Here is a 19,745-nt window from a genome sequence, read left to right as displayed (position 1 = left end):
AAAAAATCCATGTTTAATGTTGCGTCTTATGTATGTAAGTGTACCAAATGCATTAAATTTGAAATATACTAACAACGTAATAAAAGTAAGAACCTGAACAATCGAATGAAGAACTAAAAAGAGAACAGAGCATATGCATGTGCCTTCATTTTTTCGGAATAGTATCATTCTTCATCCAGCAGATCACGTTAATGCCACATGAGCTATTTAACAACAAAAGATCATTTAATGATAATGTATGGTTGCCTGGTGAGTCAAAATATGTGGAGTATTCCGCTCCACCAATGAAAATTTGGACGTCATCTGCTGTACGGAGTGAAAACAATTACAAGAAACCGAAGCATAGGATAAATATATAAATATTTTATAATTTTAAAACTTGCCATTTCAAATATTTGTTTCTAAAATGTTTCAGTTTCTCCAATAAAAATCCATTCAAACTTTGCTTCCTGAGATAAACAGAATTCTATTTGGAAAAGATCCGGGATAATCTAAAATACATAATTGTATATGAAAATAATTATACAGAGTGCATTCTGTAGGTATCTAGAATAAACTGTAAAACAATATTTAACCAAATTTGTTGGTGGTCAGAAGTGTTTTACTTTTCCCAATTCGCTGAATTTTATTTAACGAGATTGCACTCTGAAAGGTCTAAAGAATCTTAATTTATTTTGAAATTACACTTTCTAAGGGAACGACAAATTACTTTCATAAACTATACATATAGTTTACTTGATGCCATACAGCAGGCACGAAAACTTGATGCCATACAGCAGTTTGGTATTACTACAATTCGTCCTTACCATCCGGAACGCCTTATATGGAATGTCTCTATCATATACATCGTTAAAATATGTACGAAATACGTAGCATGAAAATAAATTACATACAAACAAAACTTAACTTACACGAATTTATAGAACTTAAAATATAATGAATACTATAGTTAAAAGACAGAAACAAGGAAGGAAAAAAAACTCTTTAACGAGTGGTACTTTTACGTATGTATCTGACTTTCTTTAATCAAAAACGTACTGAGTTGATTTAATAAAACCTTCACTTCAAAAATAAATAAACAAATAAATTAAATAAAATAAAAATAAAATTTAAAAAATGAAAGGAAATAAGAAATAATAAGTAAATAAAAAATAAAAAATGTTTTGCAGTGTCCGTAATTATTACTGTATAAAATAAATAAATAGAAGTCTTAAAATTCTATTTGTGAATTTAAGATTCTAATATTTCATTCATAATAGGGTCAGGATTATAATACTGAATCCACAATAACTAAGGCGGGTAACAGTTCAATCTTCTTTTGGACATATTATTTCTGCATATTGCTGAGAAACTAAAGCTATTCGCAGAAACTTCAACTATAGTGACGATCCTATAGTAAGTCTTATTTGTCTTTCTGTTTCACTTATGATTAAATCACATTGCAACTTGCAATGCTATTGTTATTGCGTGACCTTACTAATATTCATTGATATAGCAACAACGCTTTTCTATCATAAATTTCACTTTCTAAATTCAACTACAACAAATATGCAATACTCACGAATATTTCAAGATTCCTTCCAGCTTAGAGGTCCATATGATTACACTCTTGTCAGCACTGCCAGATGCAAATCTTTTTCCATCTTTTGCATAACAAACACAATACACTGTCTCTTTATGACCTGAAAGCCAATTAAATAATTATACACAAGTAAATGAGAAAAGGCAACATTGCTATTTCGATGTATATTTGCTGCAGAAAGTTTCTGTTTGATCTATTTATCTCATTTGTGGTGTCACTAGAACTGCTATGAACACATTAACTTTCTATAGAATACATTATGTCCAATTATACGTAGCAAATATTTAAGTGCAACTAACTACTTGTACATTGTTTCAATATAATTAAAACAATTATGAAATTTAGAAATGTAATTAAGTTGTCAATTTTTTCATGAATGATTATTTATCAACAACCAAAAAGTTCAGTGAAAGTAGAACTGACGATAACCCCGTCGAAGTAAAGGTCAGGCATGCATAGTAAGAGTGTATTACCCGGTAAGGAACAAGGAAACTCGAATTCGGAGAAATCCTGTCAAGAAGCATCACCGAAGATTCATGTGTTGAACATTTAAACGGTAGTGATACCTTGCGTGCTCAGAATGACTTAGAGGCAGGGTGGAAAAAAATCATGATTTTTTTTAAAAAAATCATTTTTGTTGATTTTTTTGATTTAAATCGATTTTTTTGATTTAAATCAAATCTTTCTCCTCGTAAATTACAAGTCGCGAACTCAAGAAAAAGCATTAGGAATTAGTATTAAATGCTAATTATGCCATTTAAGTGAAAGTATTAGGATTGAATTTTGAATTAATCGCCAATTGTTAACCTCTGTTAATCCCAATCATTGTTTTTTTAACCCTTTTAAATTATGGCTTTTTTTAAAAGGAAAATTATAGACTTTCAGTCAAGATGCTACATCATCCCTATTTATCCTAGGATCATGGTTCATACCTCATTCTCTTCAGAATAGAACAGCTTTTGAAACGGTAACATTCAGATTTCCCTATCATGCCCCTGAAGCGGGAAATTTTGAGAGAAAATGTTTTTTTTTCTGACTTTTTTTTCTCAAATTTTGATCCCCTCTGAACTCCCTTGTGTTAACGCACATTCCTCAAAATCAACTGGGAAACACTAAGGGGTGTACTAAATGTGTGTATAAAATTTCAAGCTATCTTGAATAGTAAGGACGGGGAAAATATTTAACAATGAGCTAAGAACATCCCCACAATGCCCCAGATAACACGCATGTAATATAGAAATTTTCTCAGACATCTCTATTTATCCTAGGGTCGTGTTTTGTATATTATTTTCTTCAGAATAAAGAAGATTTTCAATCGTATCATTCAAATATCTCCATCATGTATCTGGGGCGGAAAAATCAAGAAAAAAGAGATTTTCTGTTAAAAAAATATCCTTTTTTACTTTTTAACCCTCTGGACCAACCCCCTGTTTTAAGGTAGAGATCTGAAACACTAAAAAGTACTAAAAGGTGCATTGAATAAATGTGCAAAATTTCAATCTGCTAAGTGCAAAAGTAAGCCCGCGAAAAATATCCTCCACATCCACAGATTCCCTTATAAAACAGGATCTCAGGCAACAGTTCCCTGAAACATTCTTATTTATCCTAGGATCATGGTTTGTACGTCATTCTCTTCTGAATAGAACAGCGTTTCAAATGGTACCATTCATATGTCTCCATCTGAATCGCGTTTTTTTTTTTTTTTTTGTTTTTTTTTTTTTTTTTTTTTTACATTTTTTCTTTGGACCTCCCTGTTTTCACGCAGAGATCTAAAAACATCTGAAAAATACTAAGTGGTGCACTGAACGAGTGTGCAAAATTTCAGTCTTTTGAATGCAAAATGTAAGCCTGCCGAAAAATAATAATAGGCATTAAAAAAATATTTTTTTTTTTAAAATTTATGATGTCATCACACACTATGTCTCGACGCAGAAAGGCGTGAAAGCATATGTAACATATTCTACAGTGCCTTCAGTCTTGGAAAAGAAAACGAAGTAAAAATGTTCATTGGTACTTTTTTAATCGAATAATGAAGATTCGATTTTTAATAGGATAAAAATAGGAAATATAATTTAAAAGGTTAAGCATTAAGGAAAAAGTATAGCAACATTTATCAAAATGTCACTTTTTTTCACAAAAGTTACTGATATTTGGTAGGGGCATATTTTAAAAAAATTAGAACTAGCTTGAGGCAAGAAATACATTAATTTCACCTAAAGTTATAAATCTTTAAAAAAAATCGGAGACGGGATAGGACCCCTCTATATACGCCCTATTATCTGGGAATAAACAAGCAGACGCGTACGCGAAAGAATTTTCGTCTCAAATGTCGATGGTGATTGTCCCGTTGGAATAGTTAACGATTTAAAAACCCAAACTCATTGTTACGGAGAAAAGAAAGCAGTATTGCTCCGTTACCCGTTCAAAACGGGATTTTCCCTAATCATCCTGTGCATGACACTTGTTTTTATACTATGCTGTACATACTGTACATTTGAGTCTCATTGTATTATAATTATTAACTTCCGTAACCGAAATAATACACCAGAAACGGGATTTTACTTATTTTCACTTTAAATTATTTTATTTCGGAATTTGATTTAAATCAGCGATTTTTATTTAAAAAATCAAGTGATTTAAATCTTGATTTAAATCAGACTGATTTAAATCAATCCACCCTGCTTAGAGGTGAGTTTAGCGACAGACCACAGATCGTTTTCCTACCTAACAGCTTGCGCACGAGGTAAAGATGAAAGTAAAGCCTCTGTTTCAGTATCACGAGTACGATCGATACACAAAGATTCTTTTCACTGATGAGACCATTAAAGAGTCCTTCAACTAAGAAAAACGACAGGGATTTATGTTACAAACTCCAGAAAAACCACTAATGATTCTAAGGAGCAATCAATCTGTCTCTTCCACGGTTTGAGAGAGGTATCCTCTAACGAGAACAATGAATTTTATTTCTGTGAAGAAAGAAAAAAAAAAGTTACTGCCGAGGTCTACCAGAGAGCCGATTTGGATTTTGAAGTCAAGCAGTAATTTGACAATTTGTTCAAAGGGCAAAAGAACATCTTCCAACAAAATTCTGCACAAGGATATAAGGCAATGTATTTAAGTATGATTCCTTCTGCACGAATTTGACTTCGTATCTCCAGTAGATCGGTCTTCACCTAAGAACATGGGTTAAAGTACCATGTACAGCAGTATTGCCAGACTTAAGCATACATTGACATAGGCAGGAGCAACCTTTCCTGTGGCAACCGTACATAATACGACTGATGAGGTAGTGGCCTGCATTAAGGTCAACGGTAGATGTTTTGAAGAACTAAATTTATAATTACATACATCAATCATATAAGAAAAGTAAGTTATGACAAGGTTAGTCTTTAGAATGTGCATGAAATTTGTGATACTACTAGATAAGTAATGGAATCCTATACTTCTCAAGAAAGAACTGAAAATTATTTGTGAGTACTGAAAATGAAATTTTACGTTCGATACGAATATCTTTTAATCCAGAAATAAGATTTATGTGTGGGAGAGAGAGACAGTGAATGAGAGAGAGAGAGAGAGAGAAAGAAAGAAAGAAAGAGAAAGGCTAATGGCAGAATACTAGTCGAATTCTACGATCATGATAAGGTAACAACAGTTAAAACGAGGTAAAACAAAAATTAAAAATCAATTATTCTTGTCGATAATAGTTAGTTTTACAACATTTAATAAATATTTTCATTATGTAAGTATTTTTTTCCGCTTTCTGTATAATTCCTTTCCTATTAATAAATATTAATAAGGGGGCCGCGGTGGCTCAGTGGTAGAGCGTTCACCTCTGGTGCTTGGGGTCCGGGTTCGATCCCAGCCCCCGCCAAGTGAACTTTGTGGTGGACAAACACCGTGTGCGTGGTTTTTCTCGGGGTTCTCCCGTTTCCTCCCACTTTCTTCATTCCACCATTTCATTCATTTCTCATAATCACCGTCTCCTTTAGCCTAACCGGCATAACCGTGGGACGTAAAACTCAAAGATTTCATTTCATTTTTTCATTTTTCAAATATTAATAACAATTACGTATGTATCAATTTACAGGATTATATAAAAAAGAAACTCTTTTCGCAGAAAGTGTCGTTCAACTAGTTCGTTTGAATCTAACGTTCGCAAATCTATTATTATTGGTACTATTAGCATTGCGTTAAATTCTCATTTAACAGGTCGCTGGATTTACTAATTGCTTCGTAAGAAAACTATTTTCATCCGATGTAAAAATTTAGCTGATGAAATTCTGTTAGATGAGAGCACAAATTTACATCGAAATTCAATGCTCAGGCATATTAGAGGAAATTATATTTGTATCAACTGTGTAGATACTTTGAACTTTATGCTTTTGATAATTAAAAAATGGAATGAATTCCTTTTTTTTTTTTTTTTCTTTTTTTAAAGTTCAAAGTTCTGGTTAAACCTGCAATAACGTACTTTAGCGAAGCCCAAAATCACTTGAAGTTCCATATTGGGATTTTATGAGCGCCAGAAGCCTACAGTAATTGTATCGGATTATAATCCTTGGGTCAATGTCAGTAATTCAGATGATTATCCAAACACCTTTCAGATATCATTTCCTAGATTGTTGTTTCATATGGATTATTGGTAAATGTTATTTTATTAAGTACTGCAGACGTTTCTGAACAACTTGATAATATATTCGAGCTGTCCCATGGGAGTCAAGTTGAAATTATTTCTACCTATCATACCCTTGTTTTTGTGTCCCAATTTTGGCCGAGATCCATATATTCTTAGTGGGTGTTCTTAAATGTGTTGTCCCCAGTCTAAATAATTACTTTACATGTATCAATAGTCACCAGCGATTTAATTCAACATGTCATAATATAACATAATAAAACTAAATAAATAAATAAATAATGTACACAAAATTTCAAGTGTTACATGATTTTTCTTCAAATCTGGTAATTTCTCTGCTATTACAAATACAGTGCCCAAGTTGATTTACAATCCCTAGTATGAAACTATAGCTGGATGTCTACTAAAATTCTAAAATGAAATTTCGTGTTTTTTTTTAACCAAACAATAAAATTTCGTAACATTCTCAAGAGCGAATTTGGGTGCAAATTAGCCCGAATTTCCATGCATGCAATAGAAGCGTGCTTTGCTTGCGATTTAGTAGCATCTAAAACCGACCATAGACATTGTCAGTGGTGAATTTTAACGTTTTATAGAACAAAATTTTCCAGTGTGTACTTATATTTGTAAAGAAAGAAAGAAAAAAAAGCTTAATTTCGTGACTTTTTCATGACCTGCGTGACTTTCGTGACCGATATATATCCTGTGTAGAGAAAGCTTTAAAAAGGCAAATGATCATCTGTACTTAAATTTTATTTTAAGATTAACACAATATAATTTGTGATTATTAACTGAAAACGTAATTAACTGACTTGTACGTCTCGATTAAAACTGGTAAACAGAGAAAATCTATCTCACTATAATTCCTCGATTACATTTACCTTTCAAAGGCTGTATAAGCGATCCATCGCTTGTGTCATATACCAACACTCTTTGCCCTGCAGCTACCACAAGTTGAGTGCCATCTGGTTTAAAGCATAGGTCATAAATGCTGTAATGAACAAAAGACTAATTGTTATTAAAATAGGCCAAGCACAAATTTAAATTTACTTTCATAATACAAATAATAAAATTAATCTTGTCATCAATGTGCTATACTTAAATTATGATTATTTAAATAAACTTTCTTCAAACCCCAAAACTCATCGCCACAGATACAACAGAACGCCAATGAGTCTATCCCGTGCAAAACCATCAAATTCATGATTGGAAATCGTACTTCCTGAAGGTCTTTTTTTATATACTATCTTCCCTCGCACCTATCCAGAGATCTCTTACCTTTTGGCTCTCCCGCTGGAAATTTTCCAGAGAAATGTATCTCACCCATTTTAATCATAGCGATCTACCAACTCAAGTAATATTCGGTGATGATGAATATAAGTACTGTGGAATTCCATGCAACTTTTTCCATTCACCAGTTTGTTAATCTTTTGTGGTTCCGAAACTTCTCCACATTTTACTGTTTTCGAATATCTTCAGCTTACCCGCCCGTTAGATCGCTATTGCGTTTCAATTCATATGCAATCACCCGATAGCATATACGAATATCGGTCAATCATCCGATAAACCCGTATCCAACAGTTTGGCCCGATAGACGGATGTAAACTTAGTGAATAGTTCAGATAAACACAAACACAAACTAATAGTGTTCTTAATAATTACAACTGTTTAATCAGGACAACTTGCTACAACTCTGAATACACAGCAATTTATATATTTTTTTCGTAACTCTTGGTTTGTTTAGTATCTAGTTGTAACAACACGTTCAAAGCTGATTCAAAATGCTTGCCAATCCCTATACTTTAAGCTCTGTTGTAGTGAATAAGTGGCTCAAGAAATGGACAAGAACATAAAAAATATGAATCTATCTTGCATCCAAAGCCTCATCTTTTCATGCAATTTTTTTTCATGCAATATATAACTTCTACAGGACAACATACCATTTCAAGATGTTAAATTAATTTTGTCCGGTCAGTAGCAAATTTTCTCGAGTTCAGGGATTTAAAGAAAGCCCAAATATCGCTAATAACGATCACATAAAATCACATAAAAAAACAAGAAGATACTGGATGCGAGGTGAGTTCAGATAAATATAAAATGTGCCTCTATAATAATAAACAAAAATGTATTTTGGCTCATTTGTGGCGAGAGATCTCACATGCGACGAAGATTATGTGATCAGAGCTAGATTGACAGTTACATCTCTTATATTTTCTCGCGGAATTGAAAGAAACAAAACAAACAAACAAAAAGGAACTGAGAGTGATCTTCAAAAGTTTCTTGCACAGTTTGTTCAAGCAGCTAAAGAAAGGAGATTTTTTTTTCCGGGGTTAAACCGAACTGATAAAACCCACTTGAAAACTCAAACTGGGTTTTTGAGTTTTTAGTATATTATTAGCACAACCAAGATATATCATACTGCGTTTCTTAAAAACTAAATTTTAGGGTTCTATTGGGCGAATTAACAGTTTAACATGATATACTGCATAGAACAATTATTAAATATTATGACTATTTTACGACTAATCGGGAAATTCTGAACGTACTGAATAAACAAATGAATGAAAGTAAAAAAGAAAGAAAAAAAAATTCCGATAAAGAACAGATCAATGTATGAATTAAAAATAAGCAATTTTACAATAAAAAAATCTATAAAGAAAAAGACATTAACAAAATTTCGAGACCAAAACTGCCTAGAATGTACGTAGAAATTATCGATTTGGATCACTCTTGGCATATGCTATACCTGGAAATATTTCTTTATGGTGCATATTTATTGTGGCATACTGTACTTTTGGCATGGTGAACAATAGGGAATACGCTGTGGAAGCAGCTCGAAATTCGAACTTAGAACCAGCATAACTGCCTGACTAATTTGGGTCATTTTCCCCCACGGTTTAGTCTTCAACCTTGGAAAATTTATTCTATTGATTCTGACTGGGAGGCAGAAAAAAAAAATGTGTAGCAAATTTCAAATTATATAATATACATTACGTGTTATTTCAACGTGAGAAATAAAAGCAGCAAGTGAATGAAGCGGCTTAAAATTTAGATTCAACTGTAATCATGCAAAAATTGCTCGACCGATTTTGAACATTCTTAGTCTAAGGGTAGACCTTCGTGATGGTTGGTATATGTTCGTGTTAGTACGAGTCAAAAATGTTAACACCCCCCCACCCCCCCCCCAAAAGAAAATGAACATCATTACAAAAGATGAACTTATTCGATTTGCTTTCGTTAGGTATTTACAGGTTTCAACCTGGAAATTTATATTAAATGGCGATCGGGTTTATGCTACAAAGTGTAAGGAAAACATACACAAACACAGCTCAATCCCACTCCCTGGTGGTCAAAACCCTGTAGTAGGATGAATTTGTTTGTGAATCTAGAACTAAGAGTCAATAGTACACCTGAAGTTCTGGCTTTTGCTGGAACAGACAAACTTATCTACAACTGTCATAGGTGTAAGGAAGAGAAGAATAAAAAAATTGTGCTATAGAGCTTTGTACGTAATTAGTGTGTTGAAATTACAACACTCAAATCATAGAGTGCAAATGGCAAACCCAGATATTTATTACATGTAATGCTTTTATATTGCAAAAATAATTTTTATATTGTGTTATTTGGTTGGTTGGTTCGGATGTGGAACCAGAACCACACAAGCCCCTACTGGAAATCAAGCCTGGGTCTCCCGTGCCTAAGTTGCGAACGCTCACCAAATATCCACGAGGGAATTCTGATATATTATTTACAAAATACAAACTGGTACGCAGGTAAAAATAAGTTAGATATACATATGTTACGATTTACAATGAAAAACACTTTTTTTCCCGGAAGTTGTCAGTTTTTAATGAAACCGATGGCGGCTAACATAAGTTTCACTACATTGTCAAAAGGAAACAGCTTTACTGTTTTTTATCGTTTCTGAAATATTTTTACCCTTAAACCATACACAAACGTTAAATAGCCCTTCCCGTCGATCTGATGGCTAGCGCGCCTTTGATGTAAGCAGCCATCGACAAACAAACACTAAACACCAGACACGCAGTGAATTCAACCACTAGAACAGAATGGAAAATTTGGAGATCTTTATCATATGTGAACAGAAAATGGTTGTTAATTATGGCAATGGTGTTACTTTCATAAATAAATCATATTTGAACATTTCTGCTTCAAAGAAACAAGAAAATATGGGAAAAACTCGGGAAAAAAAAACATTTATTTAAACAGGTTTTAACAAACATTGGTTTCACTGCTTTTTGGCCGTTGGAGAGATTGAAGGAATATATAGTCAGCTTCACAAAAATATACCAGCCCAATAAAGTTCTCTTCAAATGACCCTTTGAAACAATTTGTCAAAATTAACCACAATTTCCTTTAACCAGACGGGAAGTAATAGTAAATAAAACAGTACTAACTTTTCTATATTCCTAAAAATAAAATAGCGGAGACCAGGGTAATAAGAGACACGGCCAAAAGTATCCTAAATATCAAATCAAAATTATTAAAAAAAAAAAAAATAATAAAATAAAATAAAATAAAATAAAATAAAAACAATACCTTTACTTTCCTACCCCACTTATGAACTAATATGAGTTTTTATATTGTTGTCACATTATGAAAAAATATCTTCAGTTTGAGCTTACAGCGGAAGTTTTTATTTGAAAAGTCAATTTGAAATGTGGAAACGACTGCTATGAAACTCTGTGACTAAGATTATGAAGATTGATATAAAATTTTCAAAATTGCTGAAACATTGCATTTCAAGTCAAGTGAGGGCATGTTTCTTATTACTTCTTTTAGAAATTTTGAAGGGGTATGGGACAGCTGTCTCTTATTGTTTCAGTTCAAATTTATGTTTATTTAGCGCATGTGACGAGTGTAACCTGCTATTTTTTTGTATACAGAAGGTAAAAAAGAAAATTCCTACTTGGCAATCCAGTCAGTCTGTGCATAGATAATGACAGTAAGGAATATGCTTTGGATCAACTAATTTTATCATCATTCGATGAAAGTTTGCCAGAAAAAATTGAACCAATCAGAGCAGAATCTTGCTTAGAAATCCATTACGCTGTGTACTACGATCTTGACTGTATGTTGGGATGTTTATTGCTTTGTCAGATTATTGCTTTTGAAGGACTATACAAGGTTAAATTTTTGAAAAAGTAAGTAAGTGGTTTCAATTGATCTGCCTATGATGACATTCAACTGTGCCATCCAGATTTGTGTTTTATGGACCTATCAAACTGGAGGGAAATGGGCCATTTCAGATTTCCAGAGGGCAGATCAAAAAAAATTGTTATGTTTACAGCAAGGAGAAAAAGAGACTTTTGAAACTAAAACAGAAAGATTAAATATGACTGTTGTTCTTTTGGTAGGTCTATGTGTTTGTAGGACTATTCTTAATATTTGTTAAACTCTGCTTATATGCCAACAGTGTTTTCTGGCCTATACATTTTTCCTATGTTTGTTTAAGTGGCCCACCTTAAGATAATTAATAGGGCCTACCTGCTTTAATTATGTGACACTAAAGTTTAAATTACATTTATGAGTTTTTTAAATGTTAACTTGAAGTTTACATAAGCTAGCATCACATTCCCAAATGCTTTTCTACATTCATATGTTCGTTCGACTGTACACCTAAAAGGTTAAATATTAATCTTACATGTTTCTTCGAAAATGAAGTTTTACATTTCACACAAAATTTGGTCAATAGATTTACAATATTTTTCAATGTTCCCTCCTTGTATGATTACAATTTAATAACTGTTTCAGTCCATTTAAGTTAGCTAAAAATATTTTTCAAATTAGGTGTTCTTTCTTCATTGGGATTTTAGGCACTTTTAAGTTTATTCTCGACATTCTCCACAAAATTTCTTGTCAGTATTCCTTTTTATTTGGTAGTGTTAGTTTTATCCATGGAATATCTAGATTCCATAAAACTCAACTGGGCTATACTTTGTTTCAATAGTTTTTTTATTTAATACTCAGGGAAATAAATTTTCAGAACGAACTACTGAATTTCATTTTTTAAATCTTGATATTTCGGGAACATATGTACATATTTCAGATCTGAAAAAAGTAAATTATTCAGAATTGTCTCAACATGCTTTTTTAAACCCTTACTCATTTTCTATTCTATTTGTATGAGCAGTGAGAACCCTATCCCGTTATTACCCCTTAGCGGTAATAAGAGACACTAACTTCAACAAAATTTTTCATAATATTTTTTGGCATGAAAAAGTAACTGAAAAAAATGTGTCAATACATAAGCAGGTTTCATTATTTAGCACAATCACATAAGTTTTTTTTCTAGTTCCTCAGGAAATCAATGTAAGTGCTACAATTTTTTTTATCTCTTATCATTCCTACCTCCCCTTGTACTAACTTTTTTCTATATTCCTAAAAGAATAATATCCGATATGACAGATACTTTATCAAGTACCGATTGTCAAGAACTATAGAGGTTTAAATTAGGGATGGGGAAAACAGGCTTTTATAAAAACCAGAAACCGGTTTCTAGAAAAACCGAAGCCGGTTCGGTTTTCACCGATACTGGTTTCGGTGGAAACTTTTGGAAAACACATAAACTATTTCTGTGGAAACAGAATCGGTTCCCGAAGAACAACGAAACACTATTCTCATCAGAAATAGAACAAATTTTGGAAAAACCGGAACCGGTTTTGAAAAAAACGGATCTGGTGAAAACCGAACCGAGTTTGAAGAAAACCGATAACCGGTTTCAGTGAAAACCAAACCGGTTTTAGAGAAAACATTACCGGTTTTTGAAAATTTCCAAAAAAAAAACCGGTTTCGGTTTTTGTGCCCACCAGTAGTTTAAATATGCAGTAACAGGGTTTTTATATGGTTAAAAGCTTTAACTTCAGTGGAAATCTTCAATTTGCTTTCTAAAAAATAACGTATTTTAAACTAATGATGTGTTGTATCTTAGTATATGTATTGCACTGTGTATACATTTCCCTTTTTTGTAACCAAGTGTACTCTACAGAATCTCACCTACTTCAATTTGTTATTTTTTGTAGGAAACTATGAACATTTTATCACCATTTCAAAGTATCTTCAGTTTCTCACATACATGCACTATGGAATTCAATCGACGTGTAATGCCCCCATATCCTATATTTTGTCAAAATTCGCACAAACCTATCTACAGGAGCAGTCCATATGAATTCTGGCAGGGGGTTACCTTCGTAGTCTCACTTGTTAAAAGAAGAACTTTTTTATTTGTCCCCCCTCCAAACAAAAAAAAAAAAAAAAAAAAAAAAAACTGGTTTAAGATATAGGTTTTCAAAGCCGGTGCCTTCGGTGCGGTTTTCGGCAAAATATTAAACTGCCCTATCTCTGGAACGGTTTAAAATACTTAGTTGCTTTTTGTTTTAGTTGAACTATAGTAATTTACTGATTCGAATGATATCTTCCGTTATGAAATGTGTGTCTAAGTTTTCGTGCTGTAGGCTTCTGAATTTTATTTTAAAGAATTAAATAAATAAATAAATAAAACAAAATAAACACTAATCCTAAAAAACTTTTATTTTATTGTTGATCTACATTTCCTGAAAAGGAGAACTTACACTTTTGTGTTTAAATATTTTATAAACAATGTAAATATTTTATCTTTCGTAACAAAACTGTGTTTTTTGCAGTTTGTTTTCTCTCTCTCAGAAACATCTATCCTAAAAATTCTTGGAATTTTAAAGCAGTTGTACTTCTCAGGGTACTACATATCCTAAAAAGAAGGACAGTATGACATTGATCAAAAGTCACAAAATCAAAATTTTTGGATTAACAATTTTGAAGAACTTTCAACAAATAAATAAAACAAAAAATACAGAAAAAAAATCAGAAGACAACAGCACGTAAACTTGAACGCATATTTCCAAACGGAGGATATAACTTCAATCAGTAATCTTTTAAATAAAGTGAGAATAAGAAAATACCTTGAATCATTCCAGCGATAGAGCATATTTTACCGAAATTCACGCGAAAGAAATGTCGCCCTGTAGCTCGGGGCAATATATTTTTCTAACAAAACAAAACAAAACAAAAATAAAAAAAGTGAGTTTCTCAATTTGTCCTGAATTTTAACATTTGTTGTATTTAAGATTAAACTAACTAACTAACTAACTCTATGGCCTATGGAACCCGGAGGTTCAGTGCCGCGTTCACAAAAGCTCTCCACTGACTTCTATCCTTAGCTAATTGGATCCAGTTTCTACTTTGTATTCCTATCTCTGCGAGATCCATCTTAATATTATCCTCCCATCTGCGCCTAGGTCTTCCTAATGGTCGTTTTCCTATGGGTCTACCAGTCAAGACTTTGAAAGCGTTTCTACTTTCTTCCATTCTAGCTACATGACCTGCCCACCTAAGCCTCCTAGACTTGACGACCCTAACAATGTTGGGTAAACCGTATAAACTATGTAGTTCCTCGTTATGAAGCTTCCGCCATTCCCCATTCTCGTTCCTCTTGGGTCCGAATATTCTTCTCAGGATCCTGTTCTCAAATACTTTCAGTCTATGTTCTTCCCTCAGAGTAAGCGACCATGTTTCGCAACCATACAGAACAACAGGCATGATTATCGTTTTATATATTTTAAGCTTCAAATTCCTCGACAGAATTCGCGACGACAAGAGATTTTGAACCGAATAGTAACACGAATTCCCTGCTTTTAGTCGACATTTAATTTATTCGTGAATATGATTTTCGTCTGTTAATATTGATCCTAAATATTAGAAAGTATCCACTTTATCAAAAGTATTATTTAATATTTTAACGCCTCCACAATTTGCCGTATTACGGTCCCGACGCACTTCCATGTATTTAGTTTTCTCTGCATTTACTTCTAAACTCATGTCCCTGCAAGCGTTTAATAAGATCTCTGCATTTATTTCTACTGTTCTCCTATCATCCCCTATTAAATTTACATCATCAGCATATGCCATAACCTGGTGAATGCCGTTCAACTCTAGGCCCTGGTTGCTATCTTTGATTTTACTTATGGCGTATTCCAGCACAAAGTTAAATAATAATGGCGACAACGCATCTCCTTGTTTCAGGCCATTTTCGACGTGGAAGCTCGTGGACAAAAATTTTCCTACCCGGACTTTACTTTGGGATTCACTTAAACATATCTTAATTAATTTAATTAGCTTTCTCGGTATTCCAAGCTCTGTAAGAACGTTGTATAATGCTTCTCTCCTAACCGAGTCGTAAGCCTTTCTAAGATTATCGAAGTAAATTTTTTTCTTTGCCGTCTTGAATTGTTCTCGATTAAGCCTACAGAAATTTCGATGTACCGTAATCAAGAAATTGGTAATATAGTAGATTGTTAAATTTATATATTTACCATAAATTCAAAACAATAAGGATATGTGATTCAAAATTCTATTGATAATATTTGCTGATGTAACTCGAGATAATGGTGTTGCATTCTCTATCCGAATTCGCTTTTTGGATTTCAAGCTTAATGAAAATGCTTCAACAACATTCCTTTCAATAACTCTTTTAGTCGGTCGTAAGACATTAAAATCTTATACTATACGTTTAGTTTTCTGAAAATGCTTCGATAATCTCGATAAGAGTCTTTTGCTTAAACGATACGTACAAAACAATAAGGCCTATACTTTTGAATTTCGTACCTTTCTTTTCGTTTTTCACGAAAAAACAAGCCATCAGCATATTTAAACAAAACAATTCTTTTATAGATTGTTTTCCAATGCGTCTCTCTTTATTTTTATCGCGCCTGCCTGCATATGCAGTTACAGCTATAGAGAATTTACTTGGAACTTTATATGCCATTAAAATGTTTACTCCAGAGGGATAATCTTTACAATACATGCTTCAGCTGCGGATTGATAAGAATGATCACCTTAAAAAGGTACATAGGGTGACGTGGGGTTAGCTTAAAATTAAGTGGACCAAGTTTATTAAAATTAATCGAGTGTAATTTCCAGTGTCGTTGTAAGGATCACCATAGGACCGGGCATTGTAAACTTTACCCTTTCTGAGATAAAGACACACCAACTTGTGCTAGATAATCACTACAGACAAGACTTCTATATATCTTCTGGTTCAGCGCAGGATGAGATGGTAGGCATGCGCTCTAGCGTGTTCGTAGGGAGCAGACGGAAAACGACGGTGGTTATGCGCGTAATGAACAGAAGTGTGAATAACATATTAATCTCTTCTAAAGTAGTTTGTGCAAGCCAGGACCAATTTTTAGTTGAAGGAGGCCATCTATTTTTTTCGAAAAAAAAAGTCATGATTTCGCTCATTTCTGTTAATATTAGGTCAACACCATACTATTAACTACTCACACAATAGTATTCATATTCCCTTCTGTGCACTTCCGGTAAGTATGTACAGTCTCTACAGCACTCATTTCTACAAAATGAACTTCGATTCCATTCTTAAATGAGTTTTTAATTTAACGTCCCTTTCAGCAGCGAGGCTATATGAGACGTGCACCTAGTGATTAATGTGGAATCCGAACATGAACTCCCGCCTAGAATCGAACTCGGGCCTCCCACGCCAAAGGCGCGTACGCTAATCACTCAGCCACGGAAGAGCTCCCATTCTTAAGAGACATACATCATTCCGCCTCTACTCTTGTAAATCTTGTATTTTTTTTTTTATTATTATTTTTTACCGACCTTTGGTCCCATTCATCTTAACATAGCCCTTTCTATGTTCTCCGTCTAAATACGTAGGTCCAGAAATATGAAACCGTCATCTAACCTAAACTAAGCTAATCTAATTTAACACCTTGGACTTACTTAGCCTACAAAAGGTTTAGTGAACTATCACTTTTTTTTTTTTTTTTTGTAATTTTATCTGTATGTTTTTATTTGTTATTGTTGACAATGTAACTACGTATTAGACCGGTAAGGCACAAGCCTTAACTCAGTCCTTAATAAATTGAAATTAAAATGAAGTGCAAGGAATAAATACTAGCTAATATACCTTTGCATTTTGCAAAAAAAAAAAAGGTTATAGTTAAGGAGCCGTACTTCCCATTTAGGGAAGGACGAGAAACGCCATACTTTCAGGAATTATTCATTGACTATCTAGGATGTTAAAAAGTAGGTAATAGACTGAGTTCTTGCCCTTGTACTTAGGGTGTTTAGGTAGTGCAACAGTAAGATGTATCCTCGTGCACGGGAGATGAGAAGTAGCTGTTCTTAACTATTACCAAAAAAAAAAAAGTATTATTGTTGAACTAGAGGATTAGAACTGACATAAGCTATAGTAATTACAACTAATGTGTACCTTATACAACACATACCATTGTTCAATTTTATCACGATCATGAACTTTGTCTACCCATGTCGGTACAGCTCTCATTGTAGTTACACAATATAAACACAACTATACAATCATTCTTGATCACAGATTACCACGCCAGAAGAAAGTTTTTACTAATTTGATAACTTGTAACAGAGCTTCTTTCACAAATGACTATAATCTAAGTACTGTTCTGTAACACAATTCCCACGGCATGTGTGAAAATCAAAAACATTCCCTTACGCCGCGGCTGCTACTACTTTTTCATTTATTTAAGGTTTTTGGTAATAGATGGCAGCACAGATAATCCACCAAGCAGAAAACAACGAATTGTTTAAATTTCTGTGCCCTAGAATACACCAAAATCTTTTATAAATTCCAAATGGTTCTATGTACAGTTCTATCCAGACCTTATTTCACAGTGATTAAATTTTTGACCACATTCCCTACTGGTTTGCGTCATCGCAACGAAAAATTTGCATTTTAGTTTGCTATTATTAGGATTACTGTTGATTTTTGTAAGTTTCGTGTTGCGCTACCTCAGCTGGTACTGAATGCAACCTGAGTCTGCTTGTTACCAAATGCCAGTACATTCAAAGACTTCATTTGACCACGTTTTGTTTCATTATCTCCTTTCAATACTCTTCAGGCCGGGAGCCAGCCCAAAAATGTAGGGGGGCCCGATCCAACCATATTATAGTTCATTTGTAAGCCTACCGTGAAAATTTTAGGGGGGCAGAAAACTTTAGGAGAGGGTCCGACCCCCTAGACCCCCTTGGATACGGGCCTGATACTCTTTATATTAATTAAGTTCTATTAATTCACTACACGTTCTAACTGCTCAAATGATGTTTTCTTGCATGAGGTGGGCCTATTACATTCGTGAAGAAGCTACCATTAGGGGAGTCAGAGTTTCAGGTTATTACAATTTCCCCTGAGTTCGGGCTACATTTATACAAATTTTATTCAGCATGATAATAATAATGAAGAAGTTGAAAATTTTATCGAAATCGGAAATCTTCTCACTATAGAAGCAAAATTTTAAATGCTGCTGCTACTACTAGTATACGGGCTAATGAACCCTTTTTCCAATCTGATGATGTTAGGTGCATTGTATTGGAAAGATACTTAATGTTAAATTGTAAATATGATATTGTAAAACTTTGTTCCATATAGGTATAGGTAGAGCGTTAATAAAAAGAGTATCCGGAATCGACTCCCACTACCGGTTTTTATTATAATTTTCTTTTTTACCATAAAAGTATTTTTACAAAATCCTGTACAAGTAATCTCTCTAGTATGAAAAGTTAGTTATAGGTAGTCTTTGACCGTAAGGTCGCAGACAGGATCTCTACAGAGAACCCTAGCAGGCTAAGCAGAGTGGAGTTAAGGATCCAATGCTTCGTAGCAGTCTAAGTGGCCCGTAGCAGTCTAAGTGGCTGAGGTTAGGGTTCCCAGACAGAGCCCCGTAGCAGGCTAAGCCAGGAGATAGGATATGTGAAATTCCATAGCAGACTAGAGGACTGGGGTTAGGTTACTCCGAATGTTCGGTGGAAACAGTAGGAGGGTCACCAGAAAACTGGTACAGAATTGCCGTCGTCCAGCCAAGTTAAGGGGTTACAATTAACTGGGGCTACAATTCAGTGTGAGTGGAGAATCGGTTCGGCAGCACCTCAATGAACTTGGGAAACACTACAAGTTCGGTTGATGGGCCCCACACGATTTGACTCTGAGCCAGAAGGCAACGCGAGCAGACACATATGTGTCTTGGCTGTCTCGTCTGAGGAAGGAGCCATTTCTGGACAGGGTGTTGACATGTGATGAGAAGTGGGTCCTGTATGAAGCTCCACGGCGCCGTCATCATTGGTTAGGCTCCCATGCACCGGTCCCAAAACAGCCGTAACCAGCAGTGCACCTGGTCTTCCCGTGTATTTGGTGGACTGTTCGCGGTATCGTGCATCGGGAACTGCTACCAGCTGGTTAGAGCATCAATGCAACTGTGCACTCTGAGCAGTTGAGCCGTGTTCAAGAAAAACTCAAAATTCTGGAGCCTGCACTTCTGAATCCAAAGGTGTTACAGGACAACGCTGAGTATTATGTAGCTAGGATGATCCGGGACACCATCCTACAATTGTATGGGAAACATTGTTGCATCCAGCATACTCCCCGGACATTGCACCATCCGATTATCACGTGTTCCATTCTTTAGACAATCACCTTAGAGG

General features: G+C 34.1%; 1 protein-coding gene across 1 annotated transcript in view; it reads right to left on the bottom strand.

Moving 5' to 3' along the window:
- Oseg1 (intraflagellar transport protein Oseg1) overlaps window positions 1-17,880 on the bottom strand; it is a 174,050-nt gene extending 156,170 nt beyond the window's left edge. Inside the window, exons 1-3 of the mRNA XM_081765339.1 lie at window positions 17,522-17,880; window positions 7,097-7,206; window positions 1,562-1,682 (exon numbers count right to left, since the gene is read on the bottom strand). Of these exons, the coding sequence (XP_081621465.1) occupies window positions 1,562-1,682; window positions 7,097-7,206; window positions 17,522-17,580 (290 nt within the window). The 5' untranslated portion in view covers window positions 17,581-17,880. The remainder of the gene's footprint in view (window positions 1-1,561; window positions 1,683-7,096; window positions 7,207-17,521) is intronic.
- Window positions 17,881-19,745: the final 1,865 nt, after the last annotated feature.

This window comes from Thermobia domestica, chromosome 7 (genome assembly GCF_964235325.1).
Source record: "Thermobia domestica chromosome 7, izTheDome1.hap1.1, whole genome shotgun sequence".
Lineage (NCBI taxonomy): Eukaryota > Metazoa > Arthropoda > Insecta > Zygentoma > Lepismatidae > Thermobia > Thermobia domestica.
The sequence above is the reverse complement of the archived record's forward strand: the minus strand, read 5'-3'. Positions and strand labels throughout refer to the sequence as shown.